Genomic DNA, 27508 nt, shown 5'->3' with positions numbered 1-27508 from the left:
GCCCTGTGCAACAGCTTGGCTGCTGTACTCATGGACAGGCAGACAGCCTGAGGGTCAGCCCCACCCACTGATGTGCCAACAGCAGTCAAAGCTGTACTGCACAGGGGGGCACAAAGCCCACACAAGGGACACCTCTGGAGCACCTGGCTCAGGCGACCAGGGAGAGTGCACCAGAGGGCCCCCAGGACACTACATAAGGCCACTCTACCAAGACCGTGTGAGACATAGCAGATCTACCTAATGCACAGAAGCAAACACGGACAGGCAACCAAAAAGAGGAGACAAAGAAACATGCCCCAAATGAAAAAAGAGAAAACTCCAGAAAAAGAACTAAACGTGAGAGCTAAGCAATCTATCAGATACAGAGCTTAAAACACTGAGGATCGAATTAGTGATCTGTAAGAAAAGGCAGTAGGAAATACCCAGTTGGAACAGCAAAAAGAAAGAATATTTAAAAATAAGGATAGTTTAAGGGAAAACATCAAGACTAACAACATTTGTATCATAGGGGTACCAGAAGGAGAAGAGGGGGAGCAAGGGATTGAAAACCCATCTGAAGAAATAATGACTTGAAAACCTACTAATCTGGCCCAGGGAACACAGAGGGTCCCAAACAAGACGAACCCAAAGAGGCTGACAGCAAGACGCATCATAATTAAAAGGCCAAAGGTTAAAAAGACAAAGAGAAAATCTTAAAAACAGCAAGTGGAAAGCAGTTAGTTATTTACAAGGGAGCTCCTGTTAGACTGGCAGCTGATTTCTCAGCAGATACTTTGCAGAGCAGAAGGGATTGGCATGAAATACTCAGAGTTATAAAAAATAAGGACCTACAACCACGATTACTGTACCCAGCAAAGCTATCATTTAGAACCTAAGGACACATAAGGAGCTTCCAAGACAAGAAAAAGCTAAAGGAGTTCATTACCACCAAACCAGTATTACATGAAATGTAAAAGGGCATTCTTAAGAAGAAGAAGAAGAAAAAAGATAAAAGTTATGAATAATAAAATATCAATAAATACTTATCTGTCAACAGTTGAATCTAAAAAACAAATGGGCAAGCAGAGCAAAAGCAGACTCGTAGATACAGAGAACATTTTGATGGCTGGCAGATGGGAGGGGGGTTGAGAAAATGGGTAAGAAAGGTGAAGGGATTAAGAAGCACAAATTTGGTTGTTACAGAACAGTCATGGGGATGTAAAGTACAGCATGGGGAGTACAGTCAATAACTATGTATGTGTGAGAAGGGTATGAGTTTTATTGGGATGATCTCTCAGTAAGTTATATAAATTTCTAATCACAGGGATCTACACCTGAAACTAATATTATATGGTAACTGTAATTGAAAAATTAAAAGAAAAGATTAAAAAAGAAAAATGGACAAGTGACATCACAGATATACAAAGGATTATAAGAAAATCCTATGAACAATTTTATGCCAACAAACTGGGCTACCTGGAAGAAATTCCTAGAATAATACAAGAAACAGAAAATCTGCACAGACCAATAATTGCTATCAAAATTGAATCAGTAATCAAAAAACTTCCAACCAACAAAAGCCCTGGACCAGATGGCTTCATAGGTGAATTTTATCAAACAAAGAAGAATTTAACACCTATCTTTCTTAAGAGGAGGGGAGGCTCCTAAATTCATGTTATGGTAGTCACTACCCTGATACCAAAACCAAAGACACTACAAAGAAGAAAATTATAGGCCAATATGTTTGTTGAACATAGATGCAAAAATCCCCAGCAGAATATTAAACTGAATTCAGCAATACATTAAAAAGGTCATACACTATGATCAAGTGGAATTTATTCCTGGGATGCAAGATTGGTTCAATACCCCAAAATCAATTAACGTGATACATCACATAAACAAAATGAAGGATAAAAATCATATGATAATATCAATACATGCAGAAAAAGCATTTGACAAAATCCAGCATCTATTTATGATGAAAACTCTCAGCAAAGTAGATGTAGAGGGAACATACCTCAATTTAATAAAGGCCCCATACGACAAACACACAGCTAGCATCATAGTCAATGGTGAAAAGCTGAAAATTTTGTCTTTAAGGTAGGAAACAAGACAAGGATGTCCACTTTCACCACTTTTACTCAACATCAGAGAAGAAAATGAAATAAAAGCCATCCAACTTGGAAAGGAAGAAGTAAAACTGTCATTATTTGCAGATGACATGATAGTATATAGACAGAACCCTGAAGATTCCACCAAAAAGACTACGAGGACTAATAAACATATTCAGTAAAGTAGCAGGATACAAAATTAATATTCAGAAAGAGAAATTAAGAAAACAATCCTATTTAGCATCGAGATGAATACATAGAAGTAAATTTAACTGAGGAAGCAAAATCCCTGTACTTGGAAAAACTGTAAGATGCTGAAGAAAAAAATTGAAGATACAAATAAATGGAAGGCTACACTGTGCTCAAGAACTGGAAGAATTAACATAGTTAAAATGCCCACACTATGCCAGGAAATCTATAGAGTCAGTGTGATCCCTATCGGAATACTAACGGCATTTTCACAGAACTAGAACAAATTATATGGAACCACAAAAGACTCCAAATAGCCAAAGTTATCTTGAGAAAGAAGAACAAAGTAGGAGGTTTATCACACTACCTGACATCAAACTATACTACAATGCTGTAGTAATCAAACCAGCATGGTACTGTCATAAAAACAGACACATAGATCAATGGGACAGAAAAAGAGAGCCCAGAGATAAACCCACAACGATATGGTCAGTTAATTTATGACAAAGAAGACAAGAATAAACAATGGGCTAAAGATAATATCTTCAATAATTGGTGTTGGAAAACAGACATGTACAAAAGAATGAAACTAGACCACTTTCTGATACCATATAAAAAAATAAACTGAAAAGATTGAAGACAAGTATAAGACCTGGAACCATAAAACTCCTAGAAGAAAACAAAGGGCGCAGTAGACTCTTTGACATCACTCTTAGTAATATTTTTGTGACTTATGTCTTCTTGGTCAAGGGAAATGAAAAAATAAACAAGTGGGAATATATCAAACTAAAAAGTTTTTGCACAGTGAAGAAACCAACAAAACAGAACCTACTGCATGGGAGAAGATATGCACCAATGATATATCCCATAAGGGATTAATTTCCAAAACATATAAAGAAATCATAAACACCAACACAAAACAACCAAACCCCTAACATTCTGATTAAAAAATGTGCAGAGGACCTGAATAGACATTTCTCTAAAGAGGACATATTATGGCCAACAGACATATCAAAAGATACTCAACATCACTAATCATCAGCGACAGGCAAATTAAAAACACAGTGAGCCACCACCTCACACGTATCAGAATGACTATTGTCAGCAAGTCTAACAAATGTCAGCAAGGATGTGGTGAAGAGGAAACCCTTGGGCACTGTTCATGGGACTGTAAATTGGTGTAGCCACTGTGGGAAACAGTATGGAGGTTCCTCAAAAAATTAAAAATAGGTGTAACCACATACCAAAATCCCACTTCTGGGTATTTATCCAGAGAAATCTAAAACACTAATTAAAAAAGATATATGCAGCATTATTTACAATAACCAAGATACTGAGGCAGCCTAAGTGTCCATGGATAGATGAGGGGATAGACAAGGTGTGGGTCCTACATACAAGGGAATGTGATTCTGCCGTGAAGGAAGAATCTTACATTTGCCACCACATGGATGGACCTGGGAAGCATGATGCTAAGTGAGGCAACTCAGACAGAGAGAGACAAATACCATATGATCTCACTGATACTTGGAATCTGAAAACAAAGTATATGGAAAAACAAAACATTCAGTTTTATACTTTCAACAATTAGGTGAGTTGTAAAGAACTTGTGCACATGTCCACTTTTATAAATTAAGTATTTTCTCAATTGGGGAACATGTACTAGTGGTCCGGGGCGGGGGGAGAAGGGAGTGACGCAAGTGGGTGTCTTGGGTTGAGGGAAACGTTCTGGAACTAGGAGGCGGCGGTGATTGGGCCATCTGTGCACATACTAAAAACCACCGAATCACATGCTTTAAGAGGCTGCAGTTGCCTCTGCTGTCTGCTCCCCCAAGTGCCGCACCCCAGGGGTGACCTCTCTGTTCCCTCTCTGCAGACTCCTCATCGACATGGTACCCAGGGTGAGGCAGACGCGCCACTATGAGATGTTCGAGTGAGGAGGGCCAGAGCCGCCAGCCAGTTCTGCGTGTGCATGAAGACTGTCAGGACGACATTTCCACAAAGGCGGACGGTGCCAACATTTATCTGAACATCCAGTTTCTTCTTCGGAAAGTGTGTGTTCACGGGAACGCGGCCTGCCCCGCAGGTCGGTCTGCACTGCTCCCCTCACTCCACTGCCCCCTACACCCAATAGGACGACTGACGTGCATAGGAGGGGAGACTGGTTTCCCATTCCCAGTGGGAACTCACCTTTTCTAGTTTCAGGAGTAAAAGGGTTCTTGTGGGTGGGATAAGATCTCCGTTTGGCAGAAAGTTTTTCTGTGGTGCTCAAGGCCTGAACTAGATGGCGACTGCCCAGACCCACCTCCTCTGGACGGGCTCCAGCCACCTGGGCGTCTGGAGCCTCTGTCTCACCTCCCGGCAGATTGAAGGGAAGACCGAACGCATCGTGTGTCCCTCACCCCTTTACATGCCCAGAACCATCAGTATATAGCACTTCCTAATTTCTATCGATATATTTCATTAGTTTCATACTGTTTTACTAATCCTAAATCTAAACAGATTTGTTCAAAAGGAGACCATTCTATTTTTCAAGTACTTAGTGATGTATGTATGAGCTTTGCATGGATGAACTAAGCACATGACCCTTCCTTGTAAATTCAGAACCTCCATTTTTGACAGATGTGAAACCAGTTTATTTGTAATAAATAATGATATAATCGACCCCTATGTGCATATATCTATATGCTGTGTTAAGTGGTGATGGTACATTGCAGTCTGTTAGAGGTGGCGGATTCCTCTGTAAGGAGCAAGGTGTCTTCAGTTTATGTAACGTTGAGTATAGATTCTGTGAAATGTTTCCCAGCACACAACAGTCTGTATACCTCTAGCACTGATGCTTGTCCGGCCGGGCGGCAGTGTCTGACCAATAAAGACCTTTACCTGTTTCGTATGGTATGGGGAGGTTCTCTTTGAGAGTTGTCACCGTCACGGGCAGCTTTGCTGTTGTGGCTGAGGGATGACATGGCAGGGTCACCTGTTCCCGGTGGAGTGGGGGCGGAGATGCCGAAGCACTGCGGTGAGAGGCTCTGTGCCTCTGTGGGGGCAGGCCCACCCGCCCCGGGGGTGGGGAGTGGCCACACATTGACTCGGTGGTGCCCGAGGCCCTTGGGCTGACCTTGCCAGACTGAGGGACAGCTGCTCCCCAGACTGCACCCCTGCTGCCCACACCCTATCTCCCACCAGCCATTTCAGGCTGGTTAAAGGAAAGTGGTTTGGTCTTAGAGGTCACTGACCTCGGTTCAGTCTGGTGCTGCCAGCGCAGCTTCCTCCAGCAGCTCTGTAGGGTGTTAATGTGCTACATGGAATAAAGGGTTGACTGTTCAAACAGGACTGGGAAATGCTAGATTCAACAGGTTTCTTTTCTGTGGGTTTCCTGTACATTTACTATACAGTGTGGGAGGTCGGGGAAAGGAAGCTAGGGTGTAGCCTCCCCTAAACTTACGCACACTCACATTTTTCTGGGCACATTTCTGGGACTGGTGCACACCCACTGTGCTGTATCTGGGAACTGTGTGCTGTCCCTGTTCAGGGCAGAGCTTGAGGGATGCTGTGCCGTCTCGGGCCGAGCCATGCCTCCCGCGTCGATGCCCACAAGCCCCTGGTGTGAGCGTGGGTTTGACCTCCCTCGTTTCCAGGGTGCGTGCCTTGCCAAATGCTCACGGGCCTGTGTCAAAGTCCTGTGTCACAGTGTCCTGTGTCACAGAGTCCTCTTTGTGAGGGGGACATGGACTCCAGCTCCAACAGGCCCTGAGCCTTTTCAGGGACTATTTTACTAGCACATCCTTAAAGATTTTTAAACATCTGCTGTAGTGCAGCTATCTCAAAAAACATGCTCCATCTGTCCACTTTCAAGTTCACTCCCTTCTAGGTGAATACTCTGAAATCAGTTACTGGTGGACGTGACGCTAAGGGACAGAATACTCAGCGGTGAACCCCTCGTCCTCTGCTCCGTCCACGTGACCTCCCAGCGTTTTCAGCAGCGGCTGCAAATGGGGAAATGCAGTAGTGACGCCAGCATGGGGGATGTGGCTGGGCTATGACCCACAGGTGGCCCTGCCCCACCCCGGCCCAGCCCCCCAAAGATCACTCCCACCTGTCACACAAGAAAAGTTTATTGAAAAATAAAGTTCTCCCTAGTTTTGTCTACAACAGTGGGAAACACAGCAGTGTTCTCTATGCCGGTACAGGATGTTTGGACGGCCACAGCACACCTGCAGAGCCCTGCCCTACTTAACCCCAGAGTGAACCAGGAGCTGTGTGAAGACACAGATGCGAACGGTCATTAGCTCAAAGACATCAACGTAGTGACAGCAGCTACAGTAGAAAAGACACCACCATCTCCTTTGGCATCGATTGTTCGGTATTGTCCTACTAACACCTGGGCAGGACAGTGAACAAAATGTTTCCCAAGTTTGCCCCATCTCCCCTTTGGCAGAGGTGGCAGACTGTGCCAAGGCCCCACCCTGCTGTCCCAGCCAGGCTTTCAGACCTCCAGCACGGCAAGTGCTCGCTGGTGCCCCTGACCCACACCATCCAGACACACCCGACTGTCCTACGAGCACATGCTGGCCTGTCATGCCTTTGCCACGCCTTGCCAACTGTAGGAGCAGGGGAACCAATCTAAGGCTCCACAGAATCAGGGACAGAGGAAATGATGCTTTGAAGGAGGTAAATTCTAGTCCTATACCCACCAAAGTCTAAGACTGCTGATTCTGCTGAAAACAAAGGAACTTGAAGACAGGACTCCAACAATTGCTCCATAGTCCACAACTGCAGTCCATCCAGAAGAGCACCGAGACAGGAGAGGACATGCAGCTCCAGATCAGGGAGCAAGAGGCTAACACCTCAGCCAAACAGAGAGTGAACTGGTATTTGGGCGATTTGGGGAAAAAAATCACTGAACCACGAGCAGCCTCTGGGAATGGTTCTCAAGATATTCTCCCTGCCTCTGCCCATGGCTTCACCAGGAAGGTGGGATAGTTTTGGGGTCCCTCAGGCTAGCTGCAGCGGTCTGGGGCAGAAGGGCATCTCCTCTGAGGCTGGGGCCCACGCAAACACGTCACAGCTGACCCGCCCAGGAGTCTGATCCCTGTGGACTGGACTGTGGAGGAGCCACCCTGACCAGCAGGGGGCAGCAAAGGGACTTCCTAGGGAATGAGTAAGTTCAATTGGTTGTTCCTGTCCCCTTCAAAACAGAAAAGCCTGTCTTACGACACTTTAGAGGAATACAGTTAACTTTTAAGGGGTACAGTCAATGAGAACATTCACCTTAATTTCTAGCTCAAGAAGTTGCATAAAGAAAAACTCTGGAATGGTCCAGGAGGCATCAGTGGGGTGAGGTCCTGCATGGGGCCAGAGGTCACCCTTGTCATCTGTGCACAAGTCCCTGCAGCCTGGTTTCGTCTGGTGCTGAAGTCAGGCACGTTTTCAGATCAGTCAGTGCATGCAGGGTCACAGAGACGTCCCCAGCAGCAGGGTGGGCCGGGGCCGTGGATGTGCTAAGTCCGTGAACCTCTACAACATTCCATCAACCCAGGACAGTTTCACGTAGGTATTACATGAATCAACTGATAGGGAGTGAGCTCAGCTCTTTATTTCTCAAGTTTTGTGAAATGCTAATAACAACAACAATATTTAACATCTACTAGGGCTTACTATGTGCCAGACACTGCTAAACACCGAATCCTCACAAAACCCCTAAGTGCTAAGAAAGCTAGGTTAATTTTTTTTCCTGCATCTGAGACTATACAGCTAATTTGGCCTTTTGCGATAAAAACTTGGTTTTCCACTTTTTGTGGAAGCCAACAAGAATGAAAGGAACTCGCCCTCTGCTTTAGGAAATCCCTACCTTCATAAAGAAGACTGAATCTATTTATGTCCATCCATCTCCTCATGTGAAGTTGCTCTGTAGCCCTATAGGGATGGATGGAATTAGAATGAAGCCAATGTGAAAACTTTTTTTTTAAATAAATAAAACAATCCAGGCTTGGGATGGTAGCACATACAACAGAGCCTGTCGTTTAACAAAATGGACTTTTTTAAATCGAGAATTTGGGGGCCATGGAAGAGGATGGTAATATCCCAATCACACACACAATCCAGGTAATAAACCGCCGTGGAGAAACGGGGGGGCCTGCCGGGGTCTGGTCTGGAAAGCACAAACCCACCTGTGAACACACAGTTTCCGTCAGCCTGTCACGGATGCCTTCGTGGCCTGTGAGAAGCACCGGGCCTCCGCTCCCAAGTGGAGCCCAACAGTCACTTTTATTAAACGCTGTGTTCACTACGGACACAACAAAGGTATGCATATCCCTTCCCCTTCATGATGTGAACCAGATAAAGTGTTTATGGGCTGGTGCTACTCATGAGCTCAGTGGGTACTGCTCCCCGTCAGTGCAACCCCTCAGCTAGGGCTGGTTGTCTTTTCGGGCCACACCTCCCACATGCCTGGGTGCATGGAGCACAGGCCCACTGGCACATGGGCAGCCAGCAGCCCCCAGACCCGAAGATGTGACCGTGACCGAGCAGCTGGGGAAGGTGTGGGCTGGTCTTGAGAAAGCCAGCACTTCTCTTGGGGTTCTCAGGCTGCATGGGGGAGCATGTGCGTACATGTGGTGGCCTAGGGGGCTTGAAGGGTGTTGCTGGTGCCCAGCCTGAGCTTCCACAGTGATAAAGGACAGGTCCCATCTCCAAGCTGCAGGATTCTGCTGTCTTCCTTCAACAGCACCCAGATTCCAAAAACCAACCCCAAAGAAAAGTGAAAAGGCACATCAGAGAAACAATAAATATCAATAAACAAATGGACTCTCAATATTTCCAAACATACAGCAAACACACACAAAAAACTATAAGCAGAGACAAAACCCCAATCTAAGCAAAAATGCAAAAAGACCCCTCTCTGTTTGTACATGTGCAAATCAAATTACATACAAAAAATAAAATGAGGTGTTTACTGGCATTAAAAGTGTGTTTCCCCCTTGAGGAGCTTTTACTCCTGAAAGTGTTTACATGTCAAAGGAAAGCTTTTTCTCTTTTAATAAATTAGTTAAATGTTTTCCCTCAAGTTTTTTAAGAACCCAAGATCACAGTGGGGAGGGGGCAAATTTCACTTAGGAAAAAAAATGTACAAAAACTTACAGACTGGGCTAGATACGCTCCTAGCACAGGAAGACGCTGATCCTGGCTGAGGACATCTCTCAGTGTGGGACTGTTACCAGTTACGTGCTGGTCTAGGGCTCTGTTAACAAAAATCACCCAAGGCCCACACCCTGAGAGGCGCCTTCCTCCAGGACAGGCAGGGCCCAGCACGCAGGGCAGATGCAGGGCCCTCCCAAGTTCCCTGCTGTGGACCACTGGCCCACGGCTAAGTCTGCTGGGGCCCGGCAGCCAGCACCTCTCCTGTGTCACTGCCTCTGTGGATAATGCCTTCACCATGTGGAGTGTGGGTTGGTCTGCCTCATGTGCAGCAGCCCCCCTGCGGAACTCTGCATCACCTCGACCAATACTGGGCTGGCTCTCCCGCTGGACTGCCTGACTCGAGGGTCCTGATATAGAGAGGAGAAAAGGGGAGGACCAGAGCTGGGGCAGCCAGCAAACAATCTTTGCAGCTTCTGGAACACAAGGTAGGCACAGCATCTTTCTGCAGAATGTAGCTTTCCACCTCTCTTGCTTTCTGAGTTCCTGTGCTTATTTAAACAGCCCTTTGCAAAATAAGTTAGCCTTGTGGAGTGTGGGAAATTGGTCTTGGCCCGCAGGCTCCCCCTGCTGGTCTAATGCCTACACTGACATGCTCATCATTGGAAGCTCCTGAAAGAGTCCAGGAGAGGGCGGCACCGGCCTAGGAATCTCAGGGCAGAGAACTCAAGCAAATTCCCACAATTTAGGGTGCAGCCAAGAGGCCCTTTCACAGGGAAAAGCAATTCCTAACAGCATGGAAGGCAGTTATTTCTCTTCCTACTGCAGGAAACTGCCCTTGCAAAGCTTCAAAGCACACCCACACCCACACTTACTCACACCCTATTACTAAGGTTTCCTTTGGACTCGTGCCGTTGTGGCTAGGCCCAGGCCTCCTGGTCAGCACTCTCCCTAGCACATGTATTCTGGGGCCACCAGGGGTGGCGGAGACCCCAGCTGTCCCTCCTCACCCCCTCCATTCTCTAGGATTGGAGGTGGGATTCAGACCGAGAATCTAAATCTAAGGGAAAAAAAAAGAAGGCTGGTTGTGCATTTGGTATTATGTACCAGGGAAGAATTGCAAAGCTGGCAGCATCTAACTTTCCACACCTAAAGACCCCACTTGCTCTGGTCGTCAGGAAACAGCCCTTCCTTTAGTCTCACTTCTCGAAGGCCCACCCAGCCATTAGCCTGGCCAGCTGTCCTGCCTGCTGGAGGCGGGGCCAGCTGCCCCGGGCATGCAGGGTGCTGGGAAGCCAAGGCTGCCAGAGCCACCAAGGCACTGAGAACCACCCCGAGGGCTGGGTGTATCACAACAGCTCACAACAGGGAGACTCTCTAAGGAGGAGGAGAGGGTTCATTCTCACCAGCACGGGATGCCAAGGGCTTCACAGGAAAGCACCCAAAGCACTGAAACAGTGCTTAGTGGGGGTGGGGAACTCACACAAGGCAGAGCACAGGGGCCCCAGGGCTGGAGAGGGGGCGTCAGATGAGTCTGGCCAGGGCAAGCTGGCAACTGGCTTGTCCTCCTCAGAATATTGGTGCCTGGAGTGAAAGCTGCCCCCACCCCCACAGGTGAGTGGCTAGGACAGTGAGTCAGTTTCATCCTAGCCTGCCCCTGCCCCCACAGCCAATGTCAAGTTCACCAAGATCCCATTCCTTGGACTTCGGTCCAATATCAGACATTACAGGGAATGTAACAAGCCCATCTGTTTGGAGCCCAGCTGCAGGGATGGCACCAGGTCACAGGGGCCAGCTTCACTCCTGTCCAGTCCCAGCTCACAGACAAAACATCACGACTGAGTCTCAATTAGCTCTCTCAGTCCTGCCCTGCGGACTCACCACACACACCCAGTGTCAGTTTCTCAACCTTGCACTTCCTGCCCGGGCTGGGCTGTCCCCCCTACAGGGAGGCAGCGCCTGACCTGTGGCTGCCCCCCCTCAAGCACACACAGAAGACTGTCTTTTGTGCTGCCATCACCCACCGTCACCCACTGTAAGGGGCTACACCCACAGCTACCCTCAGGCGTGCACCCAGGGCCTCGGGGCACTGTCTCTCCTGCCTGTACCCCAGCCGAAGCAGACAAAAAAAATAGTACAGTGAAGGTGGATGGTAAACAGTGGAAAATCAAAGAAACAAGACCTGTAATCAAGACCTTTTTGCCCTTCCCTGATCCCCTGCCCGCCCTCCCAAATAAATAAGTTAATGGATTTAGGAATGTTTCCAACAGAAAGTTCTTTCCGACCAGCTCAATTCCTCCTCCTGTTTTTTGTTTTAAATGAATCTTGACATTCGCTCTCTACAGTTGCTCCTCAAAAAACAAGACAGAGTTGTGCCAGGGAGCAGAACCAGGCTCCTGGCCTGCTGTCTGCTCTTGTTGTGTTTTGGTGAAAACTCCACTGTGATGCTCGGACCCCAGCAGGGCAACACCAAATCGAAACCTTCCACCAAAAAATCCAGGCTCTGGCGAGAGTCCCCGAATGACGTGTGCCCCCTGGCTCTGCCAGGACCGGGCTGGAGTCGCTGTCCTCCCCAGCAGAGGGCGTGCAGGGCCCTGCCGGTGGCCGCTATAGACAGTCTTCACAGAGGGCCACCTGGCCCTTGATGAAGTCCCGGCAGGGGCAGATCCTCCGGTGCCTGGGGTGGGCGCCTGCACAGCTGAACAGCAGGAGGTCACCTTGAAACACACAGTGCTTGTTCTTGGGGTCGTAAGAGGGCACCAGGATGTCCTTGGCCAGCTCTGAGCTTTGGCAGATCACTTCGTACCTGAGGAGGAAGAGAAAGGCTTGTGGGTTGGAGATGCAGAGAAGGTACAGGTGGGCCAGGCTGACCTGGATTTGAGTCCTGGCTCCATTTGTGACCCTGGACGAATGACTGAGCCTCTCTGTGGTTCAGTTTCCTCTTCTGTAAACTGGGGATGGACAACCCTTCACTGGAAGGGGAGGTGCGGGAAGGACAGCAGCGCTTACAGAGCACGGGGCCGAGTCTAGCTCTGGGGAAGGGTCATTATTACAATCATCATCGTCACTGTGACCACCCTGCCCTGGCAGACGCGGGGTGGGCTAGGCCGCCTTGCTCCCTGGCCCCACGGCGTGAACTGAGCCACACGCCCGCCGTCTGCATTTTACTGGGTTCACAGAAGCCTTGATTCTTGCTGACAAGGTGGGGATCCAGCTGGGGAACCTGAGGTTTCCTGCTGCCCCTGGAAAGCTTCCAGACACTGGGAGAGAAGCAGCATATCACACCCCCCGCCCTCACAGCCCCCGTTACTCCTGCCTCCTCTGGCCTTCCTGCAGCCGACTGACAAACTCCCTGGCCCGGAGCCCTTGCCAACATCAATCAGGCGGTTTCCAGTACATGTGGCAGGGACTCGGGGGGCTCTCCGGGCTGCCGTCGGGCTCCTGCTGCTCCAGAGGGCAGCTTTCCCTCTTATCTTGCTCTGCAGCTGCCAGAGAGCTCTGTGACGTCTCTAAACGCCCAAACACCTCTGGTCTTGGCATGTCAGCTGGGAGACGGAGGGACCCAGAGGGTTCAGGTCATGGACCATGAAGCCGAGGGCAGGAAGTGTGGGTTTTACAGACTTCCTAAAGGAAAATGAGTCAGAGATTTGGGGCTTCCGCATCCAACACGAGATGCCCCCGCTGGCCAAGCCACACAAAGGGGTCTCCAGAGCTCATCTGCGCACTGCAGGTTTCCATGCAGCGTGTGGCCTTGGCAAACAGCTATGCTTATGCTATTTTTTTTTTAATCTAGGCGAATTTCAGCAGCTGGTATGTCTTAAGTCAACTGATCTGTCTGGTACCCTGCTCACCAGGAGTGTGGAAATGTCTACAACTAGTCTCAGTCCCCATGGCCAGGGGTACAACTGTCAGAAGCCACGAAGAGACCCTCCTGCTCCAGCCCCTGGGTCTCCGGGCCCAGCCTCCCGGGTGTGAGCGCATGGCCGCAGAGGCCTCGGTGGAAGCAGCCTGCTGGGGACGACGCCCTGACCGCCACGAAGAGCTCGCTTAGACAGCATGTGCCACCAGAGCCACGGGAGCCCTGTTATGAGGCAGCCCCCCAAGGGTTCCCTCGATCCCCTGCCGTGGGTGCGCACAGCTCTGGCCACTCTGGACACCATCCGCACCACTGGCCCCCGGGGGCTCTCCCTTTTCTCAGTGTGCAGGCAGGTCCCTGTCCCATAGCCCTGGCTGTCAGGACGGCCACTGCCCCACTCTCGCTTAACTGCTGCATGGCAGTTATCGAAGAGGTGGGGCGGCTTTCCCCACCAGGGCAGTGCGCCCAGACTCCCGCCGGCCTCCGCAGGCCAGCGTCCACATCCCCCCCCGCGGGCCCTGTGCTTCCCAGGGTGCACATGTCACTGTGTCTGCCTCTACTCCTATGATGTCTGTCACACCCATTCTCAATCACACACACACACACACACACACGCTCACTCACTCACACCTGCTCGGAGACTCCTGGCACAGCCTGCGGTTTCCTTTCTGCAGAGGTGCGGACCTCTCCAGCTGGCCTGAACAGCTTCTCTTACGGGATGGGAGTTGGGCTTGTGAGGCCCATCAGTGCCCAGTTGACATTTTATAGCTCTTGAAGAATGAAAGGGCAAAGGCCCATCTTTCCCTGGGCCTCCAGATTCCTGAGAGCGGGAAGCAGGTGTTACTCCTCCCATATTGCTTGTCCTGGAGCTGCCCTGCTTATTTCCGCCCTGGATCGGCCAGGCGCCCCAAACTCCCTCTGGACCCCTCGGACTCAGGGTCACCTCCCTTCTCTCAGGTGCACCAAAGCTCTCTTAGTCTAGACTTCACAGCTTAGAATTCCCCCAAATTCAACAATCCAAAATTTAGAAGATACAACTTGGAAAGGTAGCCAATTCACAAATGAGGTCTCGCATTAACACCCGTTCTTGTTCATGGAGCCGAGGTCTCCCCACTGGGCACTTGGGCTCCTTCCAGGGTCGCTACCCTCCGGTTTGGGTCAGGTTAGCTCACAGCTCAGCCACGGATGCTCTGTGCGCAGGAGTTGGGGGTCGCCCCTCAGCACTGACACCGCGCCCGGACTGCACCGGAGCTCAGACACTGGCCACCTGTGTCCCGGATTCAAGACGACAGCGTGGGAAACTCCGAAGGACTCAGTTCATGTTACAGCGGAGGCCCCGCGCTGGAGAAGGGAAAGTAGCACTGGCTGTGGGGGCCCCTCACTGCTGACCAGCCATGCACGTGGAGGGGCCAGCACTGCCTCACTCCAAGGGGGCGCTTGACGGACTGCCCGACAGCGAGGGGGGTGGGGTGGTTAACAACGTGGTCAGTATACACGGATGCAGGAACACCGCATGCAAGAGGGCGCTTATGTTCAGAGCATTAATTTCAGGCAGCTTTGCTGCAAAATAGCCGCCACCGCTGTCTCCTAGGAAGAAACATCTACAGTGGCGGGTAGGCTGGGTTGGGTGGTCCCATGCATGGCCTGGCTCTCCTGTCCTGTCCCGGCGGCTCCAGGCTGCCCCACTGCTCAGTGTTCTTGGGAAGAAGGGGCCATTCTGCCTTGTCCTCAGTGCTGGCTGCACATCATGTCACCAGCACCCCAGATGTCCCCATTTTACAGGTAGGAAAACTGAGGAAACTGGCCCATTAGCTCCCCTTCCTGTCCCCTCACTGGACCTAGACCTGTGCCCGGAGGCAGGCCTGGTGGAGGGGCCCTGATCCTGGGACCGGGCAGTGCGTCTCCCATTTCCTCCCCCAGAGGTGGGGACAGGCGGTGGGGGGCGCACAGGCAGTTCAGTGTGTGTACTCCCAGGTCTGCCCCCAGCGGGTCCGCACTCTGACACTTAGCTGCTCGGGGTCCTCAAAGAGCCACCTTGCTGTTTGTACACAGGGCCAGAGGGAAGACCCTGCAGGAACCCTAGGACTCAGGATATGTGCCGTGGAAATGGAAGCTTCTGGGACCAGTGTAGGCTTTCCACAAACATCAGACTACCAGCCCCCCTCCCACGGTTTCACCATCGTACAGCAGGCACCACACGGCTGTCCCGGCCTGGCGTGTGGGCGGATGGTGAACAAGGCGGCCTTTGCAGTTAAAATGGCACCTCCCGCCGCCCTCCTCAGGAGAGCTTCCCTGCAGGTGTGATGCCAGAGGCCAAGTGCTCTTTCTGAACGGGGTTTCATACCACCCTTGAGAAGAGCGAGACTTGTGGGCGGGACCAGAGCAGCTCAGACCACTGTGCCCACGCAACCACTGTGGCCAAGCATGCTGTCTAACAGGGCGTGACGTGAGGTTGGACCATGGGCAAGCCTTGAGCCCTGAGTAAACTCCTAAACACTCTCCTAAAGTCCACTCCTAAACACCAGCCTAAAGACGGGACAGCACCACTGCTCTACTGCGCATCTAGGGTTGTGGGAGCAAACCTTTTTCTTAGGGGAAAACATCTGATTAGAGCCATTAAGGTGCAGGCGGGGGTGGGGGCAGGGGGTGCGGTGTGTTAAGTAATTAAGCACTGTGTGGCTCAGGACGGGGTGTGACAAAAGGGGGAGATTCAGCACTGCTGGGGCCATGGGTCCGAGGTGAGAAGAAACCTCACACGGAAATCTGGGAACTTCAAATGCCAAACCCCACATGCCAACGCAAAGGGAAGTGAGTGGCGTCAGTAAATGCAACATAAACAGGAGTGCAAAGGGTCACGCAGTGCAGACAGCCCTCCCTGCTCCCGGGCAGAGTCAGGCCCGCTCCTGCCCTGCAGCGCACCTGTTCCAGAGGTGCCGGGAAGGGCGAAAAGGGGGCTGGGGACTACAGCAGGGGAAGCGGGCAGCTGACTTTGCTGTGGGTGGTTCTGTGCCAGCTCCTTGCCTGTATTCCTCACTCCTTCCTGACTCTAGCCCTCAAGACTGTCACCCACCACCTGTGCTGCTTGGACAGCTGGGGAGCATCCGGGGACGGGCGACTGCTTGTGGTTTTGTGTCCACTCGCTCCTGTGGTTCTTGGTGTAACATTAGCAAAGTAAACACCTCCCACAATCTCCAAGCCCACACTTGGCATTATTTATGCAAATACAGCACCCCCATTTGAATTCTAAGTATGTCAGCATGCCAGGTGACCTCATTCACCTAACAATAACAATGCCAGGCTAACTTTCTCTGGGGGATCCTTCCCCAGCAGCCCACAAGCCTGGAGATGAAAACCTCATCCCTCTCAACCCAGCTTGAACCCACAGGCAAGCTGAGCTGCCCCCACCCTGCCCCGGCACCTACTTCAGCATGTCCTTTTCCTTGTTCAGGTGCTGGAAGAAGGAGGGCTCACAGATGAGCTGGTTCTCCTGGCACACCTGCTTGCAGGATTGCCCGGGCTCAGCGAGCTTCACCCGCAGGGCGCTGAGGGGCGGCCACATCACTTGCCCATGGCAGAAGTCCTAGAATGACAATGAAGCCATCAGCCAAGGGACCAGAGATGCAGCTGGTGATCCCCAGCCTGCCCCGCCCGCAGCGGGACGAGGGGAGGCGGGCAGCTGAGAGGGGCGGGGCAGTGAAGGGAGGAGGTGGAGCCAGACAAACTTAGGTTGGAACTGGGCTCAGCTGGAACACGGCCTTGGACCAGCTCTTCCCCTCTGCACCTACCAGCCTCCTCAAATGCAAAGGGGACAGCAGGACCTCCCACGCGGGACAAGAGGTGCTGCTGTCATGTGCATAGCACCAGGCCGCCAGTGACCCCAGCCAGTCATTACCATTACCACCAGCAAACACACAATCCAGCTATTTAAGTCCTCCGCCCTCGAGGCCCATCTCTGGGCCCCCTCCACCAGCTGTTCAGTTTCCTTTGCTCTAATTCCCAAGACATTCCCAGTGTCTACCTAATTTGCAGGTTACCTAATGTGACACTTTTGTGAGCACCAGTTTCAACTTTACAAAGCGTATGGCAAGGTGCCTGTGGGCACCACTCACAGAGCCTCTCGAGGGGTCACGGCTCTGGTCCGGGCTCTGGAGTTGTTGGCTGAAAACAGTTCCAACACCGCACTAATTCAACTGTGCGGTAAACAGCCTGAGGACTTGTGATAGGATGTGAAGTCACCTGGAAACCCCTCAGAGAGAGGCGCCCCCAGCACAGGTGTAGGGAGCTCAGAATGGGGCAAGGCCAGTCATCCCCGGGGTCTAGAGGGACTGGGGCAGCACGTCCAAGGAAGACCCAGGGTGGGGTGGGCAGAGGGAGAGGAGGAGGGGAGACTCTCTGACCGGGCGCCCAGCTTTCATTCCAGCTGTGCCCGAAGTCGCCCTGGACAGGCAGCGGTGCTGGCTCTGGCACTCATGCACCCCTGGCAGCCAGCGCTCACTCTGCTCACACTGTGCCCCAAATCCCTGGGCTGCCCCACCTGCGGAAGGTGCTGTCTGTCTGTGCAGGGGGCCTGCAAGTTTAATTCCTTTTGGGGCGGCTGGCCCCCAGGAGTGCCCAGTGGTGGTTAGGGTCCTGGGCTCCGAATCCCAGTTGTAGGAATCGGCCCCGCAGACATGCAGGGACACCTGGTGCAGAGATACCTGGTGCAGAGACACCTGCACAGGACTTCACAGCGGCGTTGTCTGAGTAGAAGCATTAGAAGTGAAACAGCCTGTTATCTGTATTTAAACAGGTACCTGTTTAAATACAAATAATAACACAGTGCAACAGGTCTGTGTGTGGCCCAGGCCACACTGAGAGGCGAGAGCAGCCGCGTGCAGGACGCTGCACGGTGCTCGCACCGTCAGACCCTGGGGGTCAAGACGGAAAGATGCACAGGAATGTGCATTTGCTCCTGCAGGAACATCCCTGGTTGGCACGGGTGCCGCTGGGAAAGGAAACGGAGGGTCAATATCAGGAGTGGTAAGGAAATTTACTTTTCAGTGTATGTCCTTCTGGAATGTTTTATTTTTCCTCAAGTTTTCTTCCCCACTTTGTGGACAAGGAGCTGATGGATAACGTCGGAGCTGGTGCGGGCGAAGGAGGCCATGGAGCCCTGCAGGCGGGGCCCCTGGCAGAGAGGTGGGTGCGGCCCTTAGAAAGCAGGCCTGAGCTGTCCCCAGGAGGGGCCTCTGTATCATTCAAGATTTTGTAAAAACCTGTGCTTGTATTACTTTTAGCGAGCAAAATATAAACAAACAAGAGCAAAGTGAAATGTGCCCCGAACCCTATCTGCAGCAGGCTCTGCGGGTGCTTCCTGCTCCTTGTCACCAGCTATGAAACTCTGGACAAAACGCATAGTGTTATGAAGCCTCAGTTTCCTCATGGTAAAAATGAAAATGATGACTGATGGTTTCCCATGGTTCTTGCTTTTCCTACCTCCTTCCTGAAAGACAGATGCTGCTACCTGCTGAGAAAGGCCACTGGCAGGTGGTGGGCACTCACGGGGCTTCTGTTCCGGTCTGTTCAGATCAGTGACCGAGACCCCAGACGTAAAGCAAACCCACGACGTCTGCCACGTCACGGGACCCTGTGATGAGGGGACAGGACTGAGTCTGGGTGAGTTGTGAGGCTGACAAAAAGAAGCCCTTCAATGCACCGTGGTCGGAAACCCAGGCTGGATCCCTATTGGCTGAGAACAGAAGATTCCAGAAGAGTAATAATTCGGAGACCACAGCAATACAGTGAAACATGTAGAGATACTAGGATCAGCTTAATCTTCTGAAAGGGATGCATGGCGCAGGGGTCAGGGGTGAGCGGAGTGCACCCCCCCACAGCTCTGGGTGCCGCTGGAGAAAGGCCACACGCTGGGCAGGAAGACGCTGATCAACTGCTCAGGTTTGTGATGATCTGGAGCTCAACCCTCGTGCAGGCTGAGGCACGACGGCACACTGACTATGGTCTGGATGCGGTCACTAAGGGTGGAGGCATGACTGCAGACTGTAGCACCTGGCCGCACCTGACTGGAAACAAGGTGTTCACGGGTGACTCCCTCTCATACCTGATGGCATAAGGCAACATACTGGCTGACCCTTCCTCTCTGTCTGTCCCGTGAGGACGGCTGTCACCAAACAGAAAGGAGGAGGACACAGGTGATTGATGTAGTTTTGCTGGTGAGAGCTGAGTAGGCGCATCGACACTGGGAAAAGGTTAAGGGATCCTTTTTAATTTGTTTTTCTGGCTGGCTAATGCAAGCAACTTTGTTTATATATCATTAGGAGACATCTGATAACTTCTGTGGCCTTTCAGTATTATAATAAGGAGACTGTAAATCCAACATACACCAAAGCCTGCTCTGTGACTCTCCAGAACAGGCAAACCATCAGAAAAACCCAGGCCAGATCACAGCATCTACATACACCACTAGGAGCCAAGTAAGAATTTTGCTTTTTGCCTCCCAGATTTAGCTGGGCCCAACCCTTCATTCAGCCGGGCAACTGGAAGCCTACTGTGGCTGAAGGCTCAAACTCTGGCTTGCAGAGCTTGCAAGAAAACCGCAAATGTCTTTTCTTATATGACACCTACATGCAGTTAGAGCTAAGGGCAGTCTCTCTAGACCTGTTGAGTTTAGCAGTCTCTTAAGAAACTCTGCTCTTTATTCATTCTTAGTCTCTTGTGGTATGTGAAGTAGTCCCAGGGACAAAATAAACAAGGACTTGATGTGGCCAAGGCAGGCACTTCGAGTCAGAAGGCCTGGATTTGGTGCCTTGGGCTCACTGCCCAGTCTGGTCTTGTCCCCATCACTCATCTGTAGAAAGTGACACTAACAGACTAAGTGATGGAGCTGAGCAGAAGGCTGGCAAGCAGCAGGTAGCCCACCATGCTCACCTCCTCCGTCCTGGCCCTCACTGGGGTCGGGGGGTTGCCTGTGCTAGCATAGAGGTTGCAGGAACTGCAGTGTTGCATCGGCAGATGCGGGACCCTGCACCCTGAGGTCTGCACAAAGGCAGTGCCCTCAACGTGCGCAGCAGGGCGGATCTGAGTACACCACAGCAGCCGACCTTTTTGAGGTCCCCTTCAACAGGCAAGCTTAGCTCAATTATATGTGCACTGGGGCCCCCTGTCACTCTCACTCAGGGCTCACTGGGTGCTGCTCTGGCATCCTCTCAGAGATCTGTTTTGGAGACCAGTAGGATTGGGGATAGAAAAAATAGCTGCAGGACCTTATTAGCGCTTGGTGAACCATCTGGTAAAACTGAACAAAGGGAGGCCTAAAGGTGGTCCCAGTAAGCAAGGGACCTGTGCCTCGTCACAGGTAAAACAGGGGAGAGTGTGGGGATCCGGGCTGTGATTCTGGCCCCAGCTGGTGGACTTCATAGATGTCCCTTTAGCTTTCCCTGCATTCATCCTTCGTCCTTATAGAATTCCTGTGAGGTAAAATGAGGTGACTCTTAAGAAGGTACCTAGAAATGGTAAAGATAATATTCCAAGGTCAACCATTTTTTGACGTCAGGGTCCAGAAGTAAAAAGTCGAGTTGCCGGGATTGCATTCGGCGATTTGTCCACGAGAGCCAACCCTTTGCCCCGCTGCTTGCAGGGCGCACCTGTAACTGCCGCCCCCCTCACAGGCCTCTTCTCACCCCTAGATCCAGTCCCTCCCCCCAGGTGCTCGTGGGAGGCTGGAGGTCTTCTCTTTCCGTCAACCTCAGCATAGGCTAACATAGCAATGCCAACTTGTCTCCTTGCTGTATGCTCCCATTCATTCATTCATTCATTCATTCAACAAAATAGCTGCTAAGAAGCAGAAGATCATAATGGTCCAGAACTCAAACGCCTGGGTTTGAATCTAGCTCATCCAATCACTAGCTGAGTGCTCTCGGCTAGTTACATAATCTTGCCTTAGTTTTTTGTGATAAAATGCAGAAAATATCAACTGTCCTCCCAGAACTGTAGATGTGATTAATTATAATGTATACAGTGCTCAGAAAAATGCCTGATATAAGTAACACCACTTGTGGTTGGCTCTTACTGTTACTATATGCAAGGGACTTTCCTAGGTCTATGGGGGTGATTCAGTGGAAAAAAAAAAAAGGAACCAAAACCCTTGTCTTCATAGAGGTTATAATCAATGAGGAAGACAGAAAAACAAGATAAATAAATTATACACACATGTTAAAAGGTGGTAAGTGATCTTGAAAGAATGAAGTGAAGGACCTGCAGGTCATGAAGTACCTCGGGGCCCCTTTCAGTTCCGCCTCCTGTGACAGAGTGACAGGAAGGAGGCCACAGTGCGGGAGAGAGACCCAGGCAACTTTGTTCAGCAACCCTCTGAGAAACAGTCATGTCTCAGTTTGGCTTCGAAGGTTCTCTTATCATCCATTCAAAACTTTACAAACGACTACTAAAATCGTCCTAGGTAAAGGAAATTCGAACACGAACGAAGCACAGTCTCTGGGCTGTAGGCTCGGTGCACAGTGCGTGGTGAGAGAGGCCAACATCAAAAAAATTACACAGTACAAAACCGATGTCCAAATAAGGAGGGACAGACCACTCAGGGGAGAAAAATAATTAATTCTGTGGGGAGGGGAAGGGTGACAGTGGGAGCTATGCTAGAAGGCTTTCAGGAAATAGGGACTTCTAGACTGGGTTTTGTAGGCTGAATAGGAGTTAGCAGTTTATCATTAACATGGTGCTTTGCAGATAACTGGTGCTCAGTAAAGAGGTGTTCAACGGTATGGAATGGCTGGGCGTGCTGGAGCTTTGATCGAAGAAGCAGAACACAACAACACACGAACCGAGGGAGGCTTTCCACAGAGTGGGGCGTACACAGTGGTCTCCAGTCCGGTTCACAAGCCACTTGGAATGGAGAACATCTGCATTCCTCTCTATCAATTATTTCAAGCAGTTGCCCAATTTCCCTAAATTTGCTTGACTATTCTGAAAATTTCCTGCAGCAGTTATAATGAGAAAGGTTTATTAATCACCACACATTTATAGAAAAAGCATTGTTCTGAACAAATGAACAAAAGCGACTGTGAAAAGGAGGTGCAGGTGCATGACCCGGGCTGAGTGACAGCGCCGGGGACTGTTCTTCACAAAAACGCTGTTTGAGAGTTGGACGAGGGGTGTGGGCGGCTCCCGGGAGAGCAGTGCTTGGTGGAGGGCCGGCTTGCCCCTCCCTTTTGGTTATAGTGGGTGGGATCTCTTTCACACACTCGTCACCCCCACGCAGTCCAGGCCAAACCTTTAACAGAGTTACTACATCCATGACATAACCAGGTGCAAGCAGATTCCTGTGCGAACACACATTGTCCAGACCAAAAGGACAGGTTCCAATACAGGACTGCACGCAGGATTTGGAGCAAGTAATGAAGGAATTTGTAAAAAATAAAAGTTTGTACATGGGGGTAGTAGGGGCAAGTTCTAGATCATGAAATTGGGGTCTGAGCCAAGGACAAGGGACACATTTGTTATTTATATTATAGCTGAGGAATCCAGGGTCTGGTACAGAAAAAACGTTCAGATATTGACTGACTGAACAGATTAAACATACTTTGGTTGCCTGCTGGTTGGTACCCACCACTCTCAGCCTGTGCTGTCCTCAGAAGGAGTGCACTTGTCCATGCGTGGCCCCTGGGGCGGATCCCCAGTGACGGGAGTGAAAGTGTGTTTCCACCAGGGCAACAGAGAGGGCAGTGGGGAAACTGAGCTACGGGGACTAGTCCGCGTGAATGGGCTCTGCTCACACACGCAAATCAGTGCGCCCACAACATCACCCTGGAAAGAGAGCTTCACCTTTCACGTTCCATCTCCTTCCACCGCTGGGAGTGGCCCAGGAGAAAGGAAACATACGTCCACATGCATGTGAATGTTCACAGCAGCACTCTTCACAGTAGCGGAAAGGTGGCAGCAGCCCAGATGTCCACTGGCTGGCGAGCGGATGAACACACTGTGTGGTATGTCCAGGGAATACTAGTCCGCAATAAAGAGGAACGAAGCACTGATACGTGCTCCAATGTGCACGGACCTCACAAACATTACGCTGAGGAAAAGAAGCCAGAAATCTCAAGCAAAAACAAAGTTACAAAGGCAGAACACAGATCAGTAGTTTCTTAGGGCTTGGGTCAGGGAGCAAGGACTGCCTGCACACAGGCACAAACGCAAGCTTTTTGGGGTGATGAAATCATTACCAAAGTAGATTGTTGCAGTGATTACATATATAACCATCAATTTGCTAAAAAAGTCACTAAATTGTATCCTCACATGGAGTGAATTTTATGGTTTATAAACTACACCTCAGTGAAGCTGTTGAAAAAAACACACCTTGTGCCCTGGCTGGTGTAGCTTAGTGCACTGAGTTCAAGCCTGCAAACCAAGGGGTTGCTGGTTTGATTCCGGGTCAGGGCACATGGCTGGGTAGCAGGCAAGAGGCAGCCAATGGATGTTTCTCTCACACAATGACATTTCTCTATTTCTCTGTCTCCCTCCCTTCTGCTCTAAAAATAAATAATAAATAAAATCTTAAACACACACACACATACCTGGTTTGGTTTGGGTTCCTGCAGGGGCAAACAGTAAGGCTTTCAGAGGTCCTACTCTGTGCCCGGCACTGTTGTAGCCCTCAACATGTGTTCATCTATTGATTCCTCCCCCAGCCCTGCGGTGTAGGCAGTCTTATTCCCACTGAACAGACGGAGCAGTGAGGTTAGGAAGCTTGCTCAGGTCACAAAGAGAGTGGGGACAGAGCCCACTGCTTAATCATTATCCACCCAGTCTCGCTAACAGCACTGAAAGCTAGTGATAATTTGACACAATAAGAAGCGAGGAAAATTCCTTGGCCAGCAGAACAGGGCAACTGAGACAGAGAGCAGGACACAATGGCTGAGCAATTTACAGCCACGCACAGGTCACTTCCCTAGAGATTACATCTAAGCATCAGTTGTGTTTTAGCTCCAAACCCAGACAAGCACTGAAACCAGGTGGGCAATGCCAGGACCAGCTACAATGACTAATGAGTTCGTGCCCTGCCCTGGCACTGACCAATCAGTAGAGACCAGGACCCTGGAAGAGCACACCTGGAAAACTGGTGAATATTCTGCTGAAACCCTCCCCTGAGATTGCCGCCTGCAAGAGAGAGATAAAAACTCAAGACAAAGGACGCAGTTAGCACCCTCTCCCTCTGGGGAGCAGGCTGCACCATTCCGTTTCCTCCTTCTTCCCCCACTTCTCTACCCACAGGCATGTGCCTCCTAAACTCTAAAAAACTCTGAGACTTGCAACCAGGGGAGCAATGGCAGTGGCAGCTCGTCCCAGGTGAATCCCCAGAACCTGTCCCCAAGGCCCTCTTTTCTCTGACTCCCCAGTGGGCTAAAACATCCCAGTCTACGCTCTCCTATTGCTGCTTCTGTGCTAAGCCCTTCCTTGTTTCACAGTCCCCAGCTTTAATAAATGTACCCTCATAGTCACCTGGACCTGTGAAGTCTTTCCTACATGAAGTCAAGAACCCACACAATACCGGCTGGCCCCAGGCAGACTCGCTCAGCGCCCGGCCCCCTGTCCAGTGACAATAAACAATAAACTCTCCCCTTTTCCATTCCTTTTCTTCTTGCCCTGCAACCTGTCACCTCCACCACTGCCCTTACTCGGACTATCCAGATTCGCTACCAGGCTTGCCCTTACTCCCCAAGGAGTTCAAGGTCAAGTCAATTTCCCTGGAACTGAGGCTGATTCCACAGTGGCTCCTGGAGTTAACTCGTTTTTCCTTCTATATCTCCAAAATGCTTTTTACGTGAATTACACAGCTCTTTGCTAAATAATACGAGCAAAAGAAAGTAGGGTTGAAGAACATAGGTATGGTTTTTGGAAATCAATCTGAGCGTTGTTGATTGCCACTCATTTAAAAGAGTGAGGCAAACACCTAAGTCTTTGCCAAGAAATATCTGAGAAACTGGACAGGCCTGGGCCCACTCAGGTCAGGGAAGAATGGTGCTCCTGACCTTGGAGCATGGGACTTTTGCCTTGCTACCCCCTGCTGCTGGAGAGAGGACCTCATTGGGAGAGACGATTTAAAAGAGTTTACAATGCAAATCAACATTTTTTTCATACAGTAAAAGGAACGAAAGGACATTAAAGGGAAAAAGCAAGTGGCTGTCCTGAAGCCAGGACTCTCGTGGGATGCGCCAGCTGGGTCAGCAGGCACGAGGTAGGTGTCCTGCTGTCAACCACTCAGCTGTACGCCCACGCCTGGGGCTTTCGAGATTGCGGTCAATTGGCCTCTTCTGGCTCCCACCGCCTTCCGTGAGCGTGACGGACACCTCTGAGAGGGCTCTGGGATGAAAGCTTCCTTGTTCCTCCTGTAGATCACAGGGAGGACTTGGAGGCAGAGATCAGCCTAATTAGAACTGTAGCTCCTATGGGAAGCTTGAGGTGCTACCACCTCTTTAGAGCTTGAGGCTTTCCTGCTCAAACCAGAAACACCCTTCTCTCCAGTCTCACTGCTCTCTGAAGAGACCCCTCTAGCTGCAAAAATAATGAACACCCAAAGCTCCAAAACACTGTGGCCTGGAGGCACCTGTTAGAGGCAGAAGACCTAGTCTGTCAGCCACTGGGGTTCTGGCTTCCTGTCTTCCCGGTGGAGTTGGGGGAACATTATGGCATCAATAAAAGCCTTCACAGATGCCTGGGATAAACTCAAAATGGGCCCCTTCATGGCTCTTTTTCAGCCCTGGGAGAATGTTTAATAAGAAATACCTAGAAAATTCCTAGAATGATTTTTCTAAAACACCAATCTGACAGCACCACTGCCCTCACCCTGCCTTACACCTTTATTTAGCTTCCTGCTGTCCCACAGTCAAATCAGAATTCTCCACCTGAGCGTCTGCCTCGTTTTGTGATCCGTCTCCTCCCCAGCCTCATCCTCTCACATCGTCTCCCTCTTCAGTCGTAGCTAAACTTCCAGTATTTCACCACGATTTCTCTTTATTTTCTCCCCAGGCGTTGCGTCTTGACTCTCCCACCCTCCTCGCCCTCCTCATCCTCCATGTCGCCCTGGTGTGCCTTCAAGACTCATCGCCTGCCAAGGCTCCAGCACAGACTCCCCCACCCTCCCCTGCCCCACCCTGCAGGCCCAGCTATGTGATCCCAAAGCACCTGGTCACATCACTGTTACAGGGTGTAACCTACACCAGTGGCTTTGCCTGTGAACTGGGCTGGCCCCTCTGTGATAGTTGAAGCTACCTGAGGACAAGGACAAGTCTTTTGACATCTTCTCTCTCCCAGCCCCTGGCACAGGCCACAGCACGCAGCTAACATGTATTTACTGAACAGATGAATGAACGAGCAACAGCAGGCAAGAAAGCAAGCTCTGGATTTCTGTGAGCCACAGAGCTCTGCAGAGAAGCCTACAACCAGGAGCTGGTGTGGAAGGGCAGTTCCATTAGCATGTTCTCATTAGAGTGTTTTAGTGACATGTTTTCAATCATAAGGCCCACGATGAGCTTCCTGGTGCACACACTCACAAAAACATCAGAGTACACATGCTCACTCACCCTCTCATTTATTGCACCTACTATGTGCCAGGCAGAGGGCTAGGCACGTGGCATTTAGAGGCAAACAAGATGGGCATGGCCCCTGCATTACGTAGCATTAGCAAGGTCTGTTTGGGGTGCACGACCTCCCTGCTTGAAAGGAATCTGAGTGATAGATTTAAAGAGAATGGGCCCCATGAGAACTTTTAAGGACTGGCTGGGATTCAAGAGTCCTAGGAAAGAAAGAAAGCAAAGCCTTCAAATAAATTTGATGAAGAGTCCTTCTAGTCGTGGCAGTGAGTAACCCTGTTCCCTGCGAGGAAGTGGAGACAGGAAAAAAGGAGGTGGGGTTCGTCAGCGGCTGCAGGGGTCCTAGTAAAACCGCAGATGACTTCCCATGATGGTCGTAAGAACTGTGTCTTAAAACTCACTGCCAGAGGAGGTCACAGCAGCTCCTGCTGCACCTTCAGGGAGGACCAGCAGCTGCTTGCAGTAAAAGAAGATGAGAAACGTAGCTCTAGGCCACCTGGCGTGGCCTGGCCCTGCAGGGCCCTGCAGTGCCCTGGGTGCAGGCCTGGGTGCAGGCCACCCAGCATCAAGCCTTGATTCCAGGACTTGTGAGCCTGTGACTGTGAGATTGAGTTCCTAGCATCCAGAGAGTGGGGGTCATTACTGCC

The 27508-nt window shown here is 50.6% G+C and overlaps 2 protein-coding genes across 6 annotated transcripts in view; one reads left to right on the top strand and one right to left on the bottom strand.

The window, feature by feature from the left end:
- TMEM163 (transmembrane protein 163) overlaps positions 1-5174 on the top strand; it is a 223407-nt gene extending 218233 nt beyond the window's left edge. The window contains exon 8 of the mRNA XM_045826113.1: positions 4153-5174. Within this exon, the coding sequence (XP_045682069.1) occupies positions 4153-4213 (61 nt within the window). The 3' untranslated portion in view covers positions 4214-5174. The remainder of the gene's footprint in view (positions 1-4152) is intronic.
- Positions 5175-6375: 1201 nt separating this feature from the next.
- MGAT5 (alpha-1,6-mannosylglycoprotein 6-beta-N-acetylglucosaminyltransferase) overlaps positions 6376-27508 on the bottom strand; it is a 341618-nt gene continuing 320485 nt past the window's right edge. For all 5 annotated transcript variants that reach the window (XM_045825932.1, XM_045825930.1, XM_045825931.1 and 2 more), the window contains 2 exons: positions 16692-16849; positions 6376-12219 (listed from right to left, as the gene is read on the bottom strand). In XM_045825932.1, coding sequence (XP_045681888.1) covers positions 12021-12219; positions 16692-16849 — 357 coding nt within the window. In that variant the 3' untranslated portion in view covers positions 6376-12020. The remainder of the gene's footprint in view (positions 12220-16691; positions 16850-27508) is intronic.

Source organism: Phyllostomus hastatus, unplaced genomic scaffold, assembly GCF_019186645.2.
Source record: "Phyllostomus hastatus isolate PE091 unplaced genomic scaffold, TTU_PhHast_1.1 phas_scaffold_60, whole genome shotgun sequence".
NCBI classification, from domain to species: Eukaryota; Metazoa; Chordata; class Mammalia; order Chiroptera; family Phyllostomidae; genus Phyllostomus; species Phyllostomus hastatus.
The sequence above is the reverse complement of the archived record's forward strand: the minus strand, read 5'-3'. Positions and strand labels throughout refer to the sequence as shown.